The sequence below is a fragment of the Falco naumanni genome, chromosome 3, assembly GCF_017639655.2.
Source record: "Falco naumanni isolate bFalNau1 chromosome 3, bFalNau1.pat, whole genome shotgun sequence".
NCBI lineage: Eukaryota > Metazoa > Chordata > Aves > Falconiformes > Falconidae > Falco > Falco naumanni.
The window spans coordinates 33,997,806-34,021,229 of record NC_054056.1 but is presented as its reverse complement, the minus strand read 5'-3'; the positions used below and the strand labels follow the sequence as shown (position 1 = coordinate 34,021,229).

At 39.7% G+C, this 23,424-nt stretch overlaps 1 protein-coding gene across 17 annotated transcripts in view; it reads left to right on the top strand.

Annotated features, from left to right (window-relative positions):
- PTK2 (protein tyrosine kinase 2) overlaps positions 1-23,424 on the top strand; it is a 224,032-nt gene that overhangs the window by 98,179 nt on the left and 102,429 nt on the right. For all 17 annotated transcript variants that reach the window (XM_040588398.1, XM_040588393.1, XM_040588395.1 and 14 more), the window contains 2 exons: positions 6,131-6,297; positions 15,457-15,544. In XM_040588398.1, the coding sequence (XP_040444332.1) occupies positions 6,131-6,297; positions 15,457-15,544 (255 nt within the window). The remainder of the gene's footprint in view (positions 1-6,130; positions 6,298-15,456; positions 15,545-23,424) is intronic.

Here is a 23,424-nt window from a genome sequence, read left to right as displayed (position 1 = left end):
CCTCTGCTGCATGCCTACATGCATTGTAGCAGGTGACAAGCCATAATTTATTTGTTAGTTAGTATGTGCCTCCCTTCTGAGAACTTGCAGAAAGTACCAAGAACTCAAAACTAAGGACCTGCAAATGTAAGCAGTGTAAGAAAGAAGGTATATGGTACTGTGGTAATCAGACTAATTATAGCAGGCAAAAAATGCTTGATTGATGCCTGTTTTACTTGTGCAAAATACTCTTTATATCCTTGGATGACACACACATATGAAATAACATTTAAAAAACAATATGAATAACCCTTTGACATCTTCCTGAAAACACCTAGATCTATAGATGGCTTCAAGTCAACAGCGCATCCAGTGTTTAACCATACAAGTACTGGATCCAAGGAAGCTCTTAGACTTTGCAAGTGCAACTGAGGATAGGGGATCATGAGTCCTGGATGTTAAGCTTCTGAAAAACTAAACATTGCCAACATTTAAAATACTGTTAAGTTTCTTTGGGAAGTGTACAGTAGGATCAGAAAATTGCTGATTCAACCAAGGAGACCGGAAAGCACAGCTGTACCAGCTCTGCTCTGACAGTACTGTCAGCATGCGCTTGGAGGTTCCCAGTGGAATTACGTGTGGGTGCGGAGAGGGGCTCTGGGTGGCAGATCTATGTATGGCTTAAGTGTGAAAGATGCTGAGGCACTTCCGTGAATGTGTTGCTTGAGTTGATGGTATTTCTGGGCTTGCAAGGTGACTAAATCCTAGGCACCAGAATAATGTGTTTTCAGGCAATAGTTTCAAGACATAATTGTTGCTGGGCTTCAGTGGCAGAGTTCGCGTTCAGCTGAATCAGTTCCCCAATCTAGTTGATCATGTGAAGTACAAATGTGCTTGCTGGGTCAGTGCAGGAGAGAGAAAGTAGCACGCTAATGAGAAAGAGGGATGTGGGCTTTTCTCTTTCAATGTCAGGTGTAGTGTCATCAGAGGACAACCCACATTTTGATGTTGTAGCGGCATTCTAGAATTTTCCTTTATGGAAGTTGTACATTAATTTGCATCAGAGCTTTGTAGTTTACTTTTGTTCAGCTTTTCATTTAAGCTCCCCATATAAATATCTCATTAGGAGTTATAAAACTTGATCTATAAATAACATTTGACATATTTGAAGTGCTTCACAAACATTAACACTGTGTCCTTATGTCAGAGGTGCTACTGAAATGAGTTTTTTCTAGTGCAAGACACTTTCTCCTTCCTACTAAATAGGGAAATTAGGTTTGTAGTCACACTGGGAGTGTATTTTTTCAACTTCCATTTATTCATAGTAGCACATCAGCTTTGTTAATTTACAAGCAAGCAATTCATTTTCACTCATTTACAGAAACACAGGGTATTATTGATATATACTGGGAGAGCCTAGGGTATCCTGTGCCTTTCTGCCTTTCTCTGGTCTGTGTTGATTTTTCAACAGCCTCCTAAATACATTGTACTGTAAATTCTGTTTCTGGACACATTCTCCTAATTTAGGACAACCATTAATCTATTTTTCAAAATAGCTGGGTTGAATATCTGTGGGTTCTTTAGACAAATGAGTAAAAATGAGTGCTATCCCGCTTTCTAGCTATTGAAAAACTTTTTCCCCCGCCTTCCCTCTGGGTTAAAGGGAGGGAAAGGTGACCTACCACTTACCTGTTATTGATAGGAACTTCCTCTAAGGGCTTCCCATTCTCTTCTGCTCAGCTGTGCTAGCCTATTTTATGTTTGGGTTGTAAATGTTAGCTCTGGAAACCAAATTAAGGTCAATGTGATTATAGTAAACAGTATCCAACTGGCATATGGTTGTGTGACTTTCTTACAGTTGTAGGATATTTATGGGAATGACAATAGACACATGAAAACTCTTCACAGAAATTTATATTCCTGTAGGTATCCTGTGTACAGCCAAACACTTTTTTTACACAAAGTGAAATCTTGTTCTGAAGTAGGTTACTGCTGGAGTCAAGCTGTCGTATGAGTTTTTCTAGCTGTGATTAATTTGAGGTCACAAGCTTGTAAGTAGTTCAGGTTGAAACTTCAGTGTTCTTTGCCTGTTTATTTTCCAGTCAAGAATGCATCTGAGGAGCTTCCTGAGCTAAAAGGCTGCTTGTAGTAGAGTCTGGAGAGATTTCAGATTTCTTTGGCTTGCTTCCAGTTAAAAGATTGTCCTGACATCTCAGCAGGATATCTTCGTCACTATTGTGCAGTGGTTAAGCAGTTAAATTGTTTGTCTGGAAACTTCTGATTAAGCATTCTGATCACTACCACAAAGAACATCAGGCATGCTTCTGGCAAGGCTCCTAACTTTGCGACCATGAAAGGCAGAGAAGCTGTCGCCCATCCTGGAGTGATGGCAGTGGCTTTGTTTGACACTCCAAGCATCTCCACTTGGTCTGTGGAGGCTGTCCAGGACCTGAGGAGACTCAACATGTTGTTTACTACCCCACTGGAGATAAATACACTGACCTGGTTATGGCTGTGGTGCCAGTGCAAGTCTTGGAGACTAACCTTGTACCGTTTGGAAATAGCAGCCTAATAAAACAAACCGTGTCCTAGTGCGTGGGAACTTACTATATACTGTTTATATGCTCTGCTTCTTCTGGTACTTGTTTGTGTTGCTGCATGAACCACACTGTTGTGGTGCTGGTTTATTTTGATAGAAGGTGTGGCTCTAAATGTCTTAAAATCCAATTTCTCTGGTTTCTTAGTAAAAAAATAAATAAGCAAACAGATGTTTTGCTTGAGAGGCTTCCTCTGCAGACCAGCCATTTTGCATGTCTTAATCACTGCATTTCTGTATTTCTTCATTTTTTGATACTGGCTATGGTCTGTTAGCATCTGGAATGAGCTCTGCAGCATTCCTAAACAAAAGAGAAGCCACTTAACGTTTGTTTTGCATAAAGCACCACTTCTTCTTTTTTGGGTGTACATAAGTTTTTAGAATGTATTTTCAAATACTTGCACTTGACGTCCATTGCACCAAGGCTGTTATCACCTTAATGTTGAAGTTGACTTTTTCTTGAGTTGCAGTATGTAGTAATTGTTGCTAATAATTTTCTTGGGGTGATACCAACTACCTGGCCAGAGCAGGTGGGATACCTTTCTTACATGATTTAGAAAATAAATTTACTTTTTTATTATTATTTACTTTTGGTTCCGTGATAGGTTTAGGATTGATCAGTGATATAGGAAGGATAGAGGCTTAAAAATCTCACTCGCTTTTGGTGGGAATTAAGGCATATGATTTCTTCAGTTCTTTTGAAACCCCAGCCTGAATATTAAAGAGGCTCTGAGATGCCTGGCTTGATTCTTTCCTGAGTCAATACTAATGGTTTCAGCTGAGCCTTATACATCAGTTTTCTTGGTAGTTCATGGTCATAGATAATTTTTGGCATAATATTTTTTTCTTTCCAAAGCCATGTCTTAACACAGCATCTTAACCATTGATTAAGAACATGCACCCCCATTTTCATTATCAACTGACAGTGTCAGAGACACGGAAAAGGGTGGATTTTCAAAAACAAACACTGCATGTTATGTACTCTGTGCAGAGTGCAGGAAGAGATGAAAATGAATTAATCTCTTCTGTTTGCATGCACATAGAAAAGCTGGCAGTGTTCACTTCAGAGCAGAGCGTGACTGCCAGAATGTTAGGCTTTACTAAGCAGAGATTGTCCTTTGGGTAAAGGAGAGGTTAAATGTGCCTCTGTCACTTCTGAGAGTACTTCGTGGTTGTTATGTGTTTCCTGGGATACAGGCAACTGTACTCCTTTGCAGTATTTGCTACAAAGACCCTTAAATACAGGCAAGAAACAAACAAGCAGTTTTTATAAGCTGTGCTCAATACGTTTAATTAAAATTTAAAAGCATTCACTGACCTGACAATAGACCTTTGGAACTTGCTGGGGAAGGTTGCAAAAACTTAACTGTTTTAAGAGGAGACAGGATGAGTACCTGGAAGAGTTTCATTGAAGGCTGACTAGTGACAGAAACAATGCTTGGGTCAGGAAATATAATTGGATAAAAATAGAGGCTAGGAGAGCACGTAGGGGAAGTGTCGCATGGGGAAAGTGTCACATGTGCTTGCCTGGTGGTGTCTCTTTGGGTGGTGTCACCTTTTCCCCAGCATCCATCTGTGACCACTGTAGTTTTTCCTTCAGTTGTTTTACCAACATACCTGCAGGGAGACTTGCATCAGATATTTGTCCCAGCCACTTGAGCGCCTTCTGGTTGTCAGGACTCAGCTGTTGCTGGTTATTCTGTGTGGTGCTGCCAGCTGGTAGTGCCACTTGAAAACTTTGATTTGCCAGCGTGTTTTGAAGTCTGCCTCCCACATGCTAGTCCTCCGCAAGCATCCTGCATGCTTTGTTGTTTGTGTCCATCGTACTTCAAGTTTGGGCTTGCCATCCACTTAGCAGTGGAGGGCCAACTCCTGGGCATGGAAGAAGATGAGGGTATTGGGAGACACTACTGGTGCTGAAGCGTATGATGCTTCTGAGGAGGTTCATGCCACTGCTGTTGGAGACAGGCTGCTGGGCTTGATGGAACCTCTTCTGACTCAGATTCCATGAACTTAACAGGGCTTGTGTTATCCTCTTGTAGGCTTGAAAGGTTTTGTTTGGGTTTTTGTTTGTTTTATTATATTTTATTTTTTTTTACTTTTCACCATGCACTGTATTGCTTCTGGAGGATTATTTAAAGGTTGCAGTTCGTTAAGATATGTGAGCTGAGCTAACAGCTCAATATCACCTCACCAAAAGCATGATTCCACTCCCACACGTGTCAGCTTCCCCCTCTATTCAAATTCAGTGCTTCCATAATTCTCGTTCTGCAGTTAGTTTTTTTTCTTGCTTAATTTACAGAATCAGGGTCTTACATGATTTCTCGGGGATATAAAACAATAAATTTTGGGAAAACAATGTCATCCTGTAAAAAAAACTTTTGCTCTGGCTCCTGTAGTACTTACCACTGGCTACGTGTTGATGTTTTCTGAAATTCTGAGCAAGAATTGACAGCTTGTGCTTCTGTGTGTGTATATATGTGCATGTGTATGTATATATATCTATATGCACACTCACACACAAGCATTTTCAGTAGGAAACTTTCAGACCATTGCAGGATCAGAAGCAAAGGACTATGAATTCCTGAAAGAAGTGTCTGGGAGCATGTCTGGGAGCAGAGATAGCCCATGCTCCTGCTGAGCATTAAACTCTACCGGCAGGCATCTGCTGCCTTGCAGAGACAAGCCTTCCCTTCTACCCGGTTGTGAGGCAGCAACTCTGATCTCCTGCTGACTTTCTAATCTGGATAAGAGCAGGACAGCCTGGCACACTGCGCCTGAAAGGTTGCTAATCTGTGATCTACTAACACATTTGAATTCTAGTTACCGCCCGTTAGACTTTCCTAACATCTAACGTGGAAGGGAAATGGCAGTCTGTTCTGTTTTTTTTGAAAAGTTCTTTTCTTCATTAAGAGATGCTCAAACTGAAATTTACCTCAAGACAAACAAGCAGACATTTGTTTTGTTTGAGAATCTTCCCAAATAATTGTCTCTTGACTCATTTATAAGGGATCTGTGTTGAATCTCAGGAGAAAATGAGTGGGGGGGAGAGGGGGAAGGAAACCAAGAAGTTGTGACTGTGACCTACCAAATCCTGGCTGTTGGGGCACTAAATCGGATAAAAGTCTAAGATGATTTTCCAGTTGTAGTAGATGAAGAGTGACGTTTAAAGTCTGCTAGTGTTTTCATTTTGTTGGGTGTTTGGGGTGTGTGGTTGGTTTTTTTAAAAAAAAACAGCAAATTGCTTTCATCCACTAATAACGCTTTTTATATTTTGGCTTTTATGTTACTCTGTTTTACATAGAGGAAAGAGTGGCTTAATTCTGGCAAGGTGCATGGAGACGCATTTACCGATGTTTTGTGAAGCCGTGCTAGTAAAACTTCAGAAGTTGTAAATGATTAAAATATAGCTTACAAGTGAACGTGTTTAGTATTCTTAATAAAAGTGATACCTGATTTATTGCTTAGTATTTTATGTAGGGTATTATAATATTTAAAATATATATATATGTTGTATTTTACGGCTTGTAAGGAGTGTGTGTTTCTCTGTTTTAGGGCATAATTCAGAAGATTGTGGACAGTCAGAAAGTGAAAAATGTGGCCTGCTATGGGTTACGGCTCAGTCATCTGCAGTCTGAGGAGGTTCACTGGCTACACCTGGACATGGGGGTGTCCAATGTGAGAGAGAAATTTGAACTAGCCCACCCTCCAGAAGAATGGAAGTAAGAGTGTAAATCTATTCGGTGTCAAAATAGTCATACAAGTCTTTTTGCCTTGTCTTTAAAAACTACTCTAATTTGCCTTTATGAAGGAAGATCGTCTTGTGGTGGAACAGAGGTGATGAAATGGGGTGGGAGGGGGGAAACAACCACAAAACTTTTCACGAAGAGCTGTAAGCGGTGTTTGTTTTTGCTTTAAGTTTTTTTTGGTGTAAGGGGTTTCCTGCAAACTGAAGAGAACAGATATGTGTAACCTGGGATGTAGAGGAGGCGCAAAACAGGAGCAGAAATCTCCTAATTGTTTGTCCTGAAAATATGCAATGCTTGTGGTATGCCTAGTAAACCAGCACCATCTCAGGTTTTCTCATCCTTAAAAGTTTTAGGACAGGAATGCTATTCCTATTTGTCGTATAATCACACTGCTGCGATTTTAAAAGGATAAATCTTGTTATTTAAATAAAACCAAGAAGACATTGTTAAGTCCTGGCGGTATTTTAAAATAGACTAAGTAGGAGAGAGGTGATTTGGAAAGAGTGAAATGCAGTGAATAGATCAGTTTATCCCTCTGTTGTTGTAAAAATTTTCAGTTGTAAAACTATATTGGGTAATGAATTGAGGGCCAGAGTGACAAGTGACACTTGCCTTTCTTCTAACTAGGATCTTTTCCAGTTGTACCCAGAGAAATGAACAATAGAAAGGTAACTGGAGAATTTTGGGGTTGTTTTTGTAGCCTAGGTGCATTTGCTGAGATATTTTTATGATACCAGTTAGCTGGCTGAAAGTAGCGGTATGACCTACGTTCTGATGAAGGTTGAGTTTTCTTCAGCTTTTTAGCAGAGTAAGCTGATGGTGTATGCTTAGGAGAGGATGTGAGCTGGAGAGGAGTGAGGGAAAGATTGTCCATTTCCCTGGTGGGGAAGACACGAGGAAACTAACATTTATTGGTAGAAAGACACAGTAGTTCACTAGAGAAGATGCGGAGCTCAGTGTTTTCAAATTTCATTAAACTAAGTATAGTACTAAAGTCGTGTGGGAACACAAAACAGTAGATTACTGTGATTACTAGTTCATTACAGGGGTTTTGTGCATGTCTTTTTACGGTTTATATTCGTAACAGCAATTTGTGCAGAAGTTGCTAGGTATTTTAAAGGCTATACATATCTTCTGCAAAATTATTGTAAATAATCTATATTTAATTTCTTGCAAATGGAGTTGTGACATACTAGCAAATGTCAAGTTGGCAATCTTCAGTTTATAAATTTTATTTAGGGACCTGATTTTAACAAATGCAACAAATTCAAACAAATTAGGAATGTTTAAAACTTAAGTTTCAGAAATGTTGCACATTCTCTTCTGTGCATGTTACCTTTTAGTGTTTCTAGGATGTGCATCAATATTTTTGCTTTTGTATGTCACATAAAATTTTTCATTGATAATACTGTGAAATCACAGTTTAGGAAGTAGGGGTTTCCTGAATCTTCTCCATGATAGTAGTGCTGCATATAAGATGTGAATAATTGATGCTGTGGAAATTTGTTACATAGTATACAAGTGTCAGTTCAGTTTTTTAGGTGGTGGTACACTTGCATTGTACATATTGCAGAACAAAGTTAATTAGTTTTAAAAGCAGAAGTAGATATTGTTTTGAAGTTTGTGGAAAGGAATTGTATAAAATACCCATGGAAGAGCTATGATAGGATGTAAATTATTCAATACCTTTCCAGAGTGTCATTTAATGTTTTATTGAATACATGCTGCCTGACATACCTTTTAAACCCATAGAGATTTGCTATGCATAATCAAAACGCTGCTGTCATACTTGTAATACCATAACACAAAGTGTTTAAGATCACATGACAGTACTTGTAAAAATATTTAGATTAGTAAAGGGGGAGAAGTCTTGGAGTGGTTCTTAAATTAAAAGCTTCCTATAGTGTTAATAAACCAGTAATTGCCTCTCATTTGATTAATTTTATTTTAATCATCTAAATTGAAAGGGCTGTATGTCCACAGTGTTCAGAAATTGGATCTCAGACGTTTTCCTGGACTAACCCAGATACTAGAAGTTACATTGATTGTCAGTAGGTTGGACGCAAAAGTTACCAGAATAAAGTCAGTCTCCAGTATATGCAGCCTTTGTTTGGTGCTGTACTTGTTTATAATCCCGCAGAGAAAGTGCTAGTGAAGGGGAGAAATAGGGCTATGACTCTGGTCAGATGGTATAGCTGCAGTTAGAGCTTAGGAAGGATGAGTAATAGTGGACTTCAGGGCAAGGTCACCCAAAATTCTGTCACTTCAAATTTTCTTCCCAGCAGTTCAGTTGCAGGAGACACACAGTTTAGCTTTGCCAAACTGCCAGTGGATAACTTCAGTTATGTTGCAGAAGATGAACAGGAAATCATTGTTTACTGGAAGTCTTTTTCTCATCCTCACATTTGCTTTTATATAGTTCTCTGACCACCTTCTTGTGATAAAAAGCTTTGTATTTTGCATGAGATAGCAGAAGGTTTGAACTATCTCCTGGTGGTTTTGCTTGTTTGTTTTAAATAAAAATCAGTAAAGACCTAATACTCTTGTTTTTTTTCCTACAAAGTAAAATTGATGCTAAAGGTCAGATAGAAGCCTTGTATTGACTGTGCCTGTATCTTCACTGTACGTTTACTTTAAGAACATTCATGCTAGTTAACTCTATCATATCAAATATCCTTTTTCCATTTTATTCTATTGTCTGGCAATGAAGATAATTCCTTCCAGCACCAGAAAATTCCAAATGCGTCTAAATCATGGTGCCAAAAGTGATCAGAGTTGTAATTACTGGAACTGCTTGCTTATTTGTAGTAGATTGTTCAGGAAATAAGTATTTTAGTCTGCTGTGGTTTATGTCATGTTTGGTAATACAGTCTTATTTCTTTGAGTTACGCAGGATTTAGCACTACGAAAGCATTGTATAATTTGAGTGTAATTCCATGCAGTTGTTTTGGAATAACTGTAGTCTTCCAAATGCAGTCTGAGAGCTTTATTCGTTACTGAATTCCAGCAACACTGCTGCTGTTAGATTTATCTTACAGTAGCATTAATTGTTAATTGTTCCTTAAGGATTTACCTGGGCATGGGAGATGATCCCAGATGGCAGGTGAAATACAAACAAACAAAATCCTAGGGCTTTTTAATGGGAAGGCAATAAAGACTGGAGTGGATTTTTTTGCATCCGGTTTCTTGGGGTTTATGCTAGCAAGGCATATGTTAAACTTACTTTTTAATGAAGAAATTCCTCTTGACTTTTAGTATTATTATTAGTTTTAGTGTATGGATGTTTCCAAGGGCATGAAGGAGAAAGGTGAAGGAGCCTTCCTCCCTTAACCTTCATCTTTACCTCTGTTACAGCTAGGTGAACTAGGGTTAGCAGGATGTGGGACTCTTAAATCACAGATAGCATCAACCCTCATCATTTTTTGTTACACTGAGCTTTAAACAGCAGTCAACAGCAGCTATACTTTCTGTCTCTAAAAATGGTATGTGTCAAAGCACTGTTCCGTTTGCCGGTCTTTTTTGTCCCACAAGGGAAATACCAAGAGGTTCAAGTAACAAACTGTATGTGTTGGAACACACTGTTCCCAACAGGGTACACACCTTCTGGTGTTATAGTTAAGGTTTGTAGGTAAAGCAGGTCCTTGTAACCAGGTGTCATTTATGCTTTGGCACTAACAGGTAGAAGATGCCCCAAAGGAAGCTGCAGTTCTTAGCGGTTCTGTACTATAAGTTTTGATATGTGCAATACAAATGCCTTAGTACTGACACAAAGCCCAGACCACCTGTAGAATGACTTAATGAGTTGACTAAGTTGATCTATGGCTCTGTACCTCTCCTCTCCAGTGTCTGTCATCTCCCCTCTTGCTTCGTTATCCAGTCCTTTTCCTTTTTTTTCTGTGAGCCTTAATGCTTATCTAATCCTTCAATGAGCTGATTCAGTTCATTAAATTCATACAAGGCTCCTCCGTTGTCTGCCCTTTTTGTTCCCATTTTCTCCTTTCTGGTTATTTATTTGTTGATCTGAACTGAATCAACCTTTTGGAAGCCACCTGTGTGGTTGGGACTGGTGAGGGAGGTTATTTCTTTTAGCGCGACAAAATGTTAAGAAGTAGATCATCCTTGCTTTTTTTGGCTCCAACAACTGCCCAGGTAGTGCCTGTTACTCATAAGAAACCTCCAAGAACAGCTCAGTAGTGTATGCAATGCTGTGGACAGTCACTTCACCGTACAGCTTGTTAACTGTTAATGCCCACCTCTCTGCAGATCTGAGTGGAGGCCCATAGTGTCTGTTAGAGTGCTTCTGTACCCCAGTATAGCTGCAGACTCAAAGTATAGAATAGTGGTGTTCCAGGTGATCATCAGCTGGGATACTTGCTCTGAAAGCAGACCTTGTTCATGAGAAAGAGACTCATCCTTATTTGTGATTCTGTGATCAGATGGCTGCATTCCAAAGACAGTCGATATAGAGGATATTGAAAATGAAGCCTGTCCTAGAGCTGGCCTTTGGAAGTCAGCTTCTTCGTTCCCATAGGCGTAGTTGGAGATTAGGTTATAAATAGGTAATGAAGGTCACTCTCAGTCATTGTCCCAGCCAAGCTGTTTTGCCTTACCTGATTTTCTTGTAAGATCCTATTACAAAAAGCAATACTTCTCATGGCTTCTCAGTTAAGAAGACAAGTCCCTGTAAAATAGAGGTTGTTTTTTTTTTCTTTTTTTTTTTAATCTCAGTGAGTAAAGGTGGTCTACATCTTAGAATCACATGATCATAGAATCATTTAGGTTGGAAAAGACCTTTAAGATCATTGAGTCAAACTGTAAACCTAGCAGTGCAAAGTCTACCACTAAACCATGTCCCTAAGCACCACATCTGCACAATCTTTTCAATACCTCCAGGGATGGTCACACAACTGCTTCCCTGAGCAGCCTGTTCCAATGCTTGACAGCCCTTTTGGTGAAGAAATGTTTCCTATTTCCCCTGGCACAACTTGAGGCCGTTTCCTGTTGTTCTTATCACTTGTTACCTGGGTAAAGAGACCGTCACCCACATCACTACAACCTCCTTTCAAGTAGTTGTAAAGAGCGACAAGGTGTGTGTCATCGTCCCCCTCCTCATCCCTTCTCCCCAGCCTCCTTTTCTCCAGGCTAAACAACCCCAGTTCCCTCAGCGGCTCCTCGTAGGACTTGTTCTCTAGACCCTTCACCAGTTTCATTGCCTTGCTTTGGACGTGCTGCAGCACCTCAGTGTCCCTCTTGTAGTGAGGGGTACAAACTATTTGAGTAGTTCAAGTATATCTTGGCCTAGCTCAAGGTGAGACAATATGTATACTGCTGAATGAGGGTCTGAAATCAGTTCCATACACATTTTTTTCAGGCCTGAATGTCTCTGATTTTGGCTTGTAGGGTGACTTAAAACATAGGAGAAGAAGGGGTGTGGAGTGACTACCAGTAGTTAGACAATATTTGTTTATAATTTGTATAGTGTGAAAATTCAACCCCATCTTCAGTATTTGTTTTTAAAATAAGATGTCTTAACCATCTGAATTGAATCATAATATTTCTCTTCCAGGATTTAGAAGGTCCCCTTGGTCAGGTACTTGATACCCCTGTGGTGGGTTAACTTTGGCTGGCTGCCAGACCCCCACCCAGCCCCTCTCCTATTCCTTTTCCTCAACAGGACAGAGGGAGAAAATGGGATGAGAAAACTTGTGTATCAACGACAAAGACAGATCACTTACCAAGTATGGTCACAGGCAAAACACCCAAATTCAGGAACATAAACTTAATGTATTGCGAGCTAAAGTATTTTCAGGTAGTGAGAGAAAAAGACAAACATTAAAAAAGACACCTTTTTCCTCAGCTTCTTCCCGAATCCCAGCTGCCCCCCTGCTCCCGGCCCCTCTGCCCCCGCGGGCCGTGCCGGGCCGTGCTGTGTGTCAGCCCGTGTCAGCCCCTCAGCCCCGCTGCCGCCTCCTGCCCCGTCTCCCTGCGCCAGCGCGGGCCCTGCCCCGGGCTGCGGCCCTTCAGGGACCCGCTGCTCCCGCCGGGGCTCGCCAGGGCCGCAGCTCCTGCAGGACAGAGCCCCCAGCTGCGGCCTGGGGCCCTCCCCGGGCTGCGGGCTGGGGCTCTGCCCCGGCGGGGGCTCGCCAGGGCTGCAGGGGAGCCCTGCTCCGGGCCTGCGGCACCTCCTGCCCTCCTCCTGCTGCGGCCTGGGGCTGCCGCTGCTGCCGCTGCCCCCTGGGCTGCCTCCTCCTCGGCCTGGGCCGCCCGTGGCCCTTGCGGAAACCCGTGTCCCCGCTCCCCGGCTTGGCTGAGGGGCTCAGCTGTGCCCTGCGGGGGGGCGCTGGGGCCGGCTGGGGCCGGACCGGGGCAGCCCTGGCCCACAGAGGCCACCCTGCTGCCAGGGCACGGGCACCCAGTACAGCAGGTACACTCAGTCGTCTTTGCTTTGAAATCACTCAAAACATATTGTCCGTTACCTGTCCTTAGAAACACTGTGGGCTGGTATTGTGTCTTGTACACAAATCATGTATGTAGACGTTCATTCAGGTAAGGCTGTAGCTTTGCACCCAAGAAAGTGAAAGTGGCCTGTGTTGGTTTGCAAGAATACAAACTTTCCTTGGTTGACTTAACTGTCTTGGTTTATAAATTCTTATTTGTGCTGCTAATACCCTTGAGTTGCATGTCAGCTTCTGCTATGTGTTTGCCAGTCCCTTGGAAAGGTTAATGAGAACAATAATAAAAAAGGTGCCATATTTTGTATTAACAGCCAGCGATCTGACAAAGTGCAGCTCCAATGGGAAAGGATGAAATTGTGTTTTAATTAGCTAGGGGATACTGCATTGTGGATAATCAGTTACCCAGTCACCTTCAAGTATCATGTCAGTCAACTTTTTCTTGCTCGAAGGTCCGATCTTCACTTTTTAATAATAGCTTTATTTTTTTAAATTTTTTTTTCTTCCTGCTTACTGTTTCATGCAGCAAGGCTTAGAACTTGCTGCCACAGAGGAATCTGGATAGAAACAGATAAAGAATGAGGGGAGAATAGCAGGAGAAAGTGCATCTGGGAAATGATGAGGAATCAATAAGAACAGCTCAGAGAACAGAGGTGGTTTTAATCTTAAAATGCAGAAAGACAACTAAAATGCACTGTGTTATATTGCCCCAAACACTGCAAACAAGTAATTTTTTTACACAGACTTGTCTTATTCCTTATCAGTCTCTGCAGTGGTGTTCAGCAGTAGATCTGAGGGCATATGGCAGAAGCAGGCAATAGGACAGGCTTTGCTTTTCTGCTTCTGGACAGTGTGCTCACCCTGCATTCTCTCCTTTGCACTTAACACCTGCAGGTACTATTTGGCTTATATCTAAAATTTTACTGAAAAACTAGATATATGCTATATATCATTAAATGTAAATGCTGAACAGCAACAGAAGGTGACTGTGCCTTCCCAAATTAGATTTTTTGAGAGTTTATCTTAATTGTGACTTTGTATATTTTTTTGTATACCTACCTGTCTGTGTCATTGTATCAGAGAACAGTTTGGGTTAGGAAAGACCTTTAGGGATCATGTAGTCCAAGCCCCCTTCCATGAGCGGGGGCATCTTCCACCAGATCAGGTTGCTCAAGCTCCATCCAACCCTGACCTTGAACACTGCCAGGGATGTGGCATCCACAGCGTCTCCTGGCAACCTCTTCCAGTGTCTCACCACCCTCATGGTAACAAATTTCTTCCTTATGTCCAATTTGAATCTACGCTCCTTCTGGTGTTCTTCACCTCTCTTTTATATTCTACAGTCTGAAAACTCTTCTGAGGTTAAGAACATACTTTTGTGAACAAGAAGACTGAGCATACATTTTCCTTCATGAAATAAACTTCCCATACCATGAAAAAGTACATTCCAAGTACTCCTAGTTTGTATACAGTGTGTGTGTGTGTTTACAGTTTCTAAATGTTTTCCTTACTTTAATGATTTCTAATGGGACAATGTATTTTCAATGATTTCAAAGCAAAGAATACTGCAACTTATGTTTGCAGCGGTATTGTAAGCAGGACTCCTAGTACCTTTTATAAAATCCCTGTATAAAACTTGTTATAGGTAGCCAGATCACTTGCTAAAAAGTTCTTGTCCTGCTGAAACCAACAGATTGAAATGTTGCAATATTTGTTGTTACTATCATGAGTAGGTTGTTAAATATACTTTATTTGGGGAAGGGCTGTCAAGTGTTTTATACTTAGGACACAACGCTGTTGGCACACCCAAAGGGATGAGGACATTTATTATCAGAATTTCAGTGCAGGAATGTGTTAGAGGAGGAAGCATGCAGTGTGTGTCAAATATTGTGCGCTGTTGCCCCAGGAAAAGCAGTAATACAGAATTTAGGGATTGGAAGCAGAAGTTCAGGGTTTTAGAAGAGATAGACATTTGATGTAGGTCATCAATCAAAGCTAGTTCTGAACGTGGTGTACTGTTGACTTGAAAAATATGAATGTCACATTGAAAACTGTTTCATTCAGCTTTTGCATACATCTTGATGAAGATTAAGGAATTAGGAAACCTTTTTACAGAGAAATCCCTTCAAACCCTTCAAAACGATTCAGAGGTGAATAGTACAGCACTTGATCAGAGAAGCAGTCATGTTCCTTGACTAAGCTGTTGTTTTGTCTGCAGGATGTGGCTTCCTGGTGGATAATACTGGTTGCCACTCTTACTTGAAGCAGTGGGATCTGTGTTTTTAAATACCATACTTGTGATAACCAAAGATAAAAGCTGTTGCTGGGGGTCATGTCAGTAGTTAGGGCAGATCATCTGCTGTCATCACCTGAGTGGGGCTTTCCTTCTGATGGATCTGGACCTGATAGCTTATCTGCTCCAAATCTTGATGCTTCAGTCCTCACTGAAGCTTTGAGAAGGCATTGCATTTGCTTCCATTACAAAGGTCTTTGGTAAACATCTTTATTCCAGTTTAGTTCTCTGGGTAGTCAAAAGATGAAATTTTCCCTTAATTTTCTAGGTTTGTTTTGATTTTATCCTTATTTTTAAGAATGCTTGAAGATGTCTTATATTTGTGAGGAAATCTTGATTATTCTTTTTGTCTCACCGGCTCACTTGTCTCTTTTTCTTGCTTTTCAGATATGAATTGAGAATTCGGTATTTGCCAAAAGGATTTCTAAACCAGTTCACTGAGGACAAGCCAACTCTAAATTTTTTCTATCAACAGGTGTGTTCAGTGCTACTACTTTTGCTGAATTTTCTGCATTTTGCATTTTTGCTGTTCTTGCTGAATTTGGAAACTTGTGAATTTGTTTATGCAAATAGCGTATTACAGCAGAAACAGAAATTAGTAAAATTTAAGGCTGCATGTATAAAGCAGAAAGGGCATGAAGCCCGTGGCATCTTTCTCCTTGATAATTGGTGAGGAATATTTTCCAAAGGCGAGGTAATTCTGTGGTTGTCATCTTAACTTGGATAAAATTTACTATTGTTCAGCTGGCTTCTTGTAGTTACTTCACATATAATTAAATATCTGAAATTCTGTATTTTTGCATGCACAAATTTCACTACAACCATGGAATGTTTTTTCCACTTGTCATTTTCTGGATTTCAGTTTCTCTTACTGTTTAGCAAAACTGCATAATAGTAAAAGTTTCTATAAGTTAAGCACCTAAATCTTCATTTTGTTCACTTAAATAATTTTAATCTGCTTGTAGACTGGCAAGGTGAAAGTAAAAATTCATGGGGATATCTTTTAGAGGTGTCTGGACCAGAATGGTTATCATATCCCCTAAGAATCTATGCATCTGTGAAAATTAAACCCTGGGAGTTATTTGCTGTATTCGGTGGGTCTTTTTCAGTGTCTGTATGGTACGTTGTTTATGTTCATAAACTGAAATACTGTTAGTGCTTAACAAACAGTTTGTGTTACTAATAGTGACAAATTGGTGAGCCAGGTATGTTTTTATGTTAAATTTGAAGAAATACTTTATACTACTATATAGAGGATCAGTTTTAATCTAGATTAGAGGAGTCATTTTATGGAGTATTGTCATGATAGAAGTGGAATAAGGTAGGAGTGAGATAAGGAGGAGAGTGCTTGTGAAGTCAGCTGAAATGGTAGAGCTCAAGAACTGCATCATGAAAGCTCTGGAGTTTTGTTTTGAAATAGGAAATTTTTTTTACCTGATGCATTTTGTTATGTCAAAGAAACAACAATATGAAGTGCTGATAAAGTTACTCAAACCCCAAAGGCTTCTACCAGACAAAACTATTCCCATGGACTACTGTCGTTTTTATGTATCTGCCATATTAAAAAATATCCTTATCTTAGGTTGCTTGCTTGAGGCATACCATAATCCTTGAGCAACATCCCCTAAAATTAGGATATTACTGAGCTGGTCCAAAGCATGGCACACTTCTGCCCTTGTGAGCAGACACATTTGCAGATGAAGAAGAAGGAAATAGTAATTCAGATTAAATTTTCTTTTTGAGTTTCTAAAAAGAGGAAAAGATAATACTCCCCTCTGTTCAATACTTCATCCAAAACAATATAATATTAACATACTTGTTCTCATTTCTTAAATGTCTTCTATCCTTTATTGTATATGAACACATTCCTGTCTTAGGTAAATAACTTAATTTTTTTAATACATGATGAAATTTTTGTATTGATACATGATGGAGTTGACTTCTGAGAAGACAATTCTAGTGTAGCACTGATCCGTGCAGTATGCTTGCTTCAGCTTAAAAATGACTGGATTTTGGTGACTTTTTAGTACTGCCAGGGTATTTTGTAGCAACAGCAAAATCATTTTCCTTTTTACTTTAGCGGCAAGTGACTGTTCGTACTGGCTTTAAACTTAGAAGATTTGTGTTTCATATGATGCAAAAGTGGATGGTGAGCTCCAAAATAATTTCCAGAACGCCATCATTTACCTATTCAACAGCTGGGAAGTCTACAGTGCCCCCTCATTTGTGCCTCAGAGAAATATTTATTACAAGCAAGGAATTTAAAATGCTAGTGAAATATTTTTTAGCAATTTCTGGGAAACACGTTTTTACTAAATTTGGGGAAATAGAAAAATATACAGATGGCTCAGAATAGCAAGAAGGTTTATGAAGGTCATCAGGAACTGATATGCAAAGATTACAGTTGCATGCATCTGACGATGCTCTGAATCCTAGTTCAGTTCTAATTATGAAAATCAGACATTCTTGTCTCCTTGCTCAGCACACCATACCTTTTTTTTTTTTTTTTTTTTCCCCCCTCTTCCCATTTCTTCTCCACTTTATGGTGAGGTATTTCTAAACCCAGTGCTTCAAAAGTCACAGTTCTTTGTTCTGGGATGCTGCAAGGTATTTGGATCTCCATTGTCACGGAAATCAGGTGCACACCTTTCCAGAGCTGTCATTCTTTGTCCATGATTCTGTTTTGCTCTGTAAGTCTCACTTGGCCTCTTGAATAAATTAGGACAATTAGTTTTATCTCTGAGAGTGTTAACACAACCCCACTGACTTAGGAAAAGAAGGCAGGGAAAGACTTTGAGTAGTAACACTGCATCATAAAACAGAGCTACAACAGAGGAGGATATGGAAAACCAAGGAAGGATGATTTTTCACAGTCTGTTCCTCTCTCATTGTCATTCCTGCAATATTTTACCATCCTCTTACTAAGCACAGCTCTCAGACACATTATGTTGTATATAGGCAAGAACAACAGAATGTACGTAAATCATGCATGCATACATAGATATCTTCAGCTTTCTGCACAGAAACAACTATAGTTTTTTAAAATATAACAGAATAATGCTTCTGTAATCAAACTGTTTTTTATGGATATGAAAGTCAAATACATTGTTGTCTGGTGTGTTATAAATGAGAAAAAAAATAATTTTGAGGACCAGATGCTGCCCGTGACTAAATCCTTCTTTTCAGGATGAGGTTGAGAACCTGTTACTAACTTGCTAACATCTAAGCACATGTTGTCTGACTTATTAAAAATGTAAAACATCAAATTAAAAAATTCACAGAGAAGGAAAAGAAATATGGTGACCTCAGTCACCCATGAATTGTCCCTGAATTTTAGAAAATATGATTATTTTCTTGACTTGAGTTGCAGAGCAGCATTATTGTTGAAAAAGAAGCTGAAAATTTGAGTAAGAGGCTGAATCCTCAAGTGATTGTAATCTTCCAGAAAAACACAGAACATTTGTAAGGATAACAAAATGTTACCTTAATCGCTGTCAACAGACACAGTTTATTCATACAGTTAACCCAAGCCACAATTATCAGGCTGTTAAACTGAAAACTGGCACACGTTTGTAACTTCACATGCATGACTACTCCCATTCACTTCAATGAGTGCATTGCCCTGTATAAATTGGTGCAAGCATTTAAGTCTTCTCAGCTTGGACTTAATATGTGAAATCTTTTGGATTTGTTTCTTTTTTTTTTTTCCTCCTTGATTTTGCTATTTTAAGGATGCTGTGACATTTCTTTGTTTTGGATTTTTTTTTTTTTAAGAGTATTGAACAAATCAAGAACCTATGACCAGAACTGTTTGTAGCTTGACGTGCAGCCGTTTGTAATCGGTGCCGGTCATTCTGCCATCTGCAGTGGGCGTAAGCTGTCCTAATTGGAAGCAGGGCACTTAAAGAGACTTTTCATAGAAGTGCCCCTGGTTTACAATCTGTAGAGCAAAGGATTAAAATCAGTGTGTGTGTGAGGGGGGGACACCATGCAACTTGGGACACCATGCAACTTGTTAGTAACATCTGAATTATTCATACTAATAGTGATACCATGGGGTTCGTTCAAAATATCTTATGTTTAGGGCTGTGCTTCAGGTTTGAGACTTGAGGTGGGGTAGAGCCTGATGCTTAGGCCATTCCTCTTGACCGGAGGAGTTGTGTGTTCAAGACATGTCATTTTACATCCCAGTTGAGAGCTGTGATCAACAGATTAATGTTAGAATTCTGTCTTTTATTACTTACCTGTTTGGAAGGTGTCAAATGTAGCAGACGAGACGGGTCTTCAGAGGTGTCTCCTCTTCCCCTTCCCTTCCCCCCCCCTCCCCCCCCCCCCCCCCCCCCCCCCCCCCCCCGAAGTGGAGCATTTAGGTGGTGATGCTGCATTGACTGCATTATTCCCTTGGGCCCAACTGCTTACAATTTCAGACAGATTAGGCAAATTGGATCCCACCCAGTGCTGTTTGAATTGTGAGGTTAAAGTATTCAGAAATGGGGAAATGCTAGATTTATGGTTGTCTGCACAGTTGGCAGATGCTTGCCTCATAGGTTTTATGTGCCAGCCTTCAGTTGTGTCCCCTGTTATTGTATACCCAAATCTGAACCAAAGTGAACTCTAATCCTGCCTGCAAAGCCTTAAACATGAAGTACACAGGATTGCTGAGTAAAAGTACTGTAATCTAATTTTTATCAATAAGTAACCTCTTTTTTTTTTCTTCTTTCTGTTGACTGTTTTGTGAATATCAGAAGAATAAAGATCTGTCTCGTCTGAATTTTTACCATTTTTTAAGAAAACTTCTGAGCAAACAAGCTTAAAGGTATGAAAGGAGGAATAAAAATTAGGTTTTTGAGTAATGAAAATTAGATTTCACATTTTTCTTGTACTTTCTTGGAGCATTTCCAGTTGCTTTGAATAAGTGTTGGTAAAATTCATGGCGAATGTCTTCCTTTCCTTCTGTTCCAGTGACATAGCTGTTCGGAGGTGGAAATAAAGGGGACAGGCTTCTCTCTTGCCTTAATAGCTGAGCGAGGAAGGAAAGACATATCTCACATCAAGATAGAATACAGGTTTTAAAAACATTCATATAATGAGAATCAGACGTAAGCTACTTGAATTGCCTTCCTTTTATTGTGGGACAAGAGCCTGCACACATTTATCCTTGAATAACATGTTAGCCTCCAGTAATTGGAGATGGTTTATCCCTTGATGAAAAGGGAGTAAGCATCTGTATGGGGGGTGGGGGGGAACCAGCTCTCAGTCATCAGTTGTTTCATTGTTGCTGTCCTTGTGCTTCAAACAGAAGACTTTTTAAAGTAACTTTTGGGTTCTTTTTGAGATCCCAAAGAACAAGAAAAGGTTGTTTTTATCAGTGTAGAATTTTTCTCTCTGCTGTCTTGTTTAGCCTGCGGTGTGGAGCTGCCTTGGAGGTATACATACATATATAAAAAATAAGGGAGACCATGGGACTGGACCATGTTTTGGATTTGCTTTTTAAAATGAGCTGATGTGTAATGCACAAGGGAAGGAATTGTAAGCAAAGGGGATAATCTCAGAGTTAGGGCAGATAAATGATGTTCTGCAAAAATTGAGCTGAGTTCTATGCCACAGAAATCCTGTGTTTCACCAGACAAGTACAATGCAGGATCACTTTCATAAGAAGAGTGGTTTTGAAAAGAAAAGAGAAAAAAGTGGTACTTGTTTTCTTCTGGAAAAAAAAAAAAACTTTAAAGAAAGAGGAGGCAGTTTCTTATAGACAAATAGCACTTTTTCTCTGTGTCTCTGTAGAGTCTGTGAAGATAATATTTACACTTAAAATGTATTTTTTAAAATGAAAATTCTGTTTTATATTGTAGCAGATGAGTGCATCATGCAAATTAAATTATTTTCATAACACTGTCCCCAACATGTAGGAAATTTTAAGTCCAGGCAATTACTGTAGCAACTTAATGATTAAGTTTTTATAAGGCTTAGGTGCATGAGATATAATTTGAAGTGCAGGCTGGGAATTAGACTCTTTAACCTAATTAAATAACAACATCTCTTATACCCTAATAAAAATAGGAGACCTAAAGCAAATGACTTTGACAGGAAAAGCTTTGAAGAAAATCAAGGACATAGGGAGAAAAGCTGGCAGTGTTCCCAATATTGGCAGCCTGTTTAAAACAAAAAATAAAACAAAAAAAAGATATTTCAGGAAGAATTAATGGTTGACACATAAGCTGTGCCTTACAGGGAAGTGGTAATAAATGTAAGAATTGCAGTTGCTTAGAAAGATATTAAAAAAATATTTTTGAAAAAATTATACATAGAACTGAACATCACCTGTCTGCTCCTCATGGCTTGAAAAAGTAATTATGAGATACCCTTTACAGGGGTCGGGTTCTTGAAATTCCTGAAATTTGCAATATACTCATATTTGCAAATCTCATAAAGTAATAATTTTTTTAACTATAGAAGTTGATTTACACACTCAACACTATGCTGACATTCTTGTTGTAGATCTTGCTGTTTGTATAGTTGTGTAGCTGCTTTGGTTTCTTCCAAATCTTGTGTGTCAGATGTGTGTTTTATGTTAGCAGCGCTGTATGATAGGAATGTAAAACTTACTATTTAAGAGGTATTTATGAATACAAGTCAGCCAAGCTCAGTCCAGACAAAAATGGCTGCTTTGATTTAATATTTCCACCTGTCATCCTGAGTGGTGAAAACAGTGTTTGTTGGCTTTCTTGCAGTCATATGTGAATTACTCTTAATTCAAGATGATAAATTTTAAATGCTCAGGACAGGTTTCCATGTACTGATGCATGGATATGTCATAGTAATCTTGAACAAAATGCTACTCTGATTAGTGTATCTGGTAGTATATAACATTCATGAGGCCAAAAAAAAAAAAAAAAAAAGTTGACTTACATTGATACTTGGACTCATTTGTTCTGGAAAAGCAAAATTCTTTGTCAAAGAGAAGTATAAAATTAGCTGTTAGCAAGGCATGCTCAGTAGGTTGACTACTATATGGCTCCCAAGAGTATAGTCCTATTTTATTGAAGATCTGAGAGGCAGCAGTGTCTGTTGCAGTGACATCTGGAGATCAGCCCACTCGGACAGAAGGGAACATTTTTAGCCATTCTGTCCCTAACAAAGCCGCATCAGAAGTTGATTCCCCCCACCCTATCTCTAATGCCTTTATTATTAACAGAGGAGCTTCCAAAATTAGTTAGAGATGTCAAAGATCACTTCTAGATAATATAGAGACTGTGACCTTGGAAGACGAAGATGAGGAGCAGCTGAGGGCAGGTGGCAAATGAATGTTATCCTGATAGTGAATCTGTGCTTTTAACTCCACTAGAAGAGGCCAAAGCCTTAATTTTCCCTAATGTAGACTTATCTTCTGTAGTTCTAATATTATCAAATGGGTAAATAGGGCTGGAAACACATATGTGTTTTCCCTCCTGAGCATATTAAAACCCCCTACTATTACAATCATTAAGGTGACTCCTAAAAATACTGATGACATTAGAAGCGTGCTTTGGGCTGTTGTGCATATGGTACTTCATTCAAAGCAGATGAGGCAGAAATCTTGGAAGGTTGATTTTGCTTAAGGTTTCTGAAGCTGTTGTAGTGTGGATCGGGACCTTATTCTTTCCAGCTGATTATTTTGATTCTGTAGTGAAGAAAATTCAGTGTCCTACAGGCACCTGCTGTTGGTAGACGAGGGTGGGCTCCGCTGTGAAAAGACGGAGCCATTTCCTTGGCAGTTTGGTGATAACAGATATAAGCAATTATATTGGGTGACTGTTCTGCATTCATCTGATGATGTCTGCCCCAGAGTACACTACAGCATTTCTGTGGTGAATTTTAACGCTACCCAGAAAGATTACAGCGGAAGCCGCACAGTATTTGAGATAATTATGTCTGATAGGGTACCATGGAAGAGCTGTGCTGTGGCTCATGGTGGACTTCCATGCGGTACCTGCTGCAAGTGTGGAACGAAACGCAGTCTGAACAGGAGTACTCTGGACACAGAGGAACATTCTGCATTTTGAATGTGAAATTGTTGGGAAAACAAATGCGGTACATGGTTCAATCATTGTCATGGTCACATAGGTAGTTGCTGAAGATCAGCTTTTCCGATGGATGTACTAAGGTATTCTGCACTTTCATATTACAGAAGCTGGAATTTGAGAGTTGGTAGATTATGGGAAAAATTTCACTGGGCTTTCGTAGGACCAATGTAACCAGAAGCATTGTGCGTGAGTATAAAATGAAGATCCTGATTGAGCAGTTCTGTGGTGGCCAAGTGGGCTATTAAAAAAAAAAAAACACCACAAGACAAATGAACTAAAAAAACCCCAACCC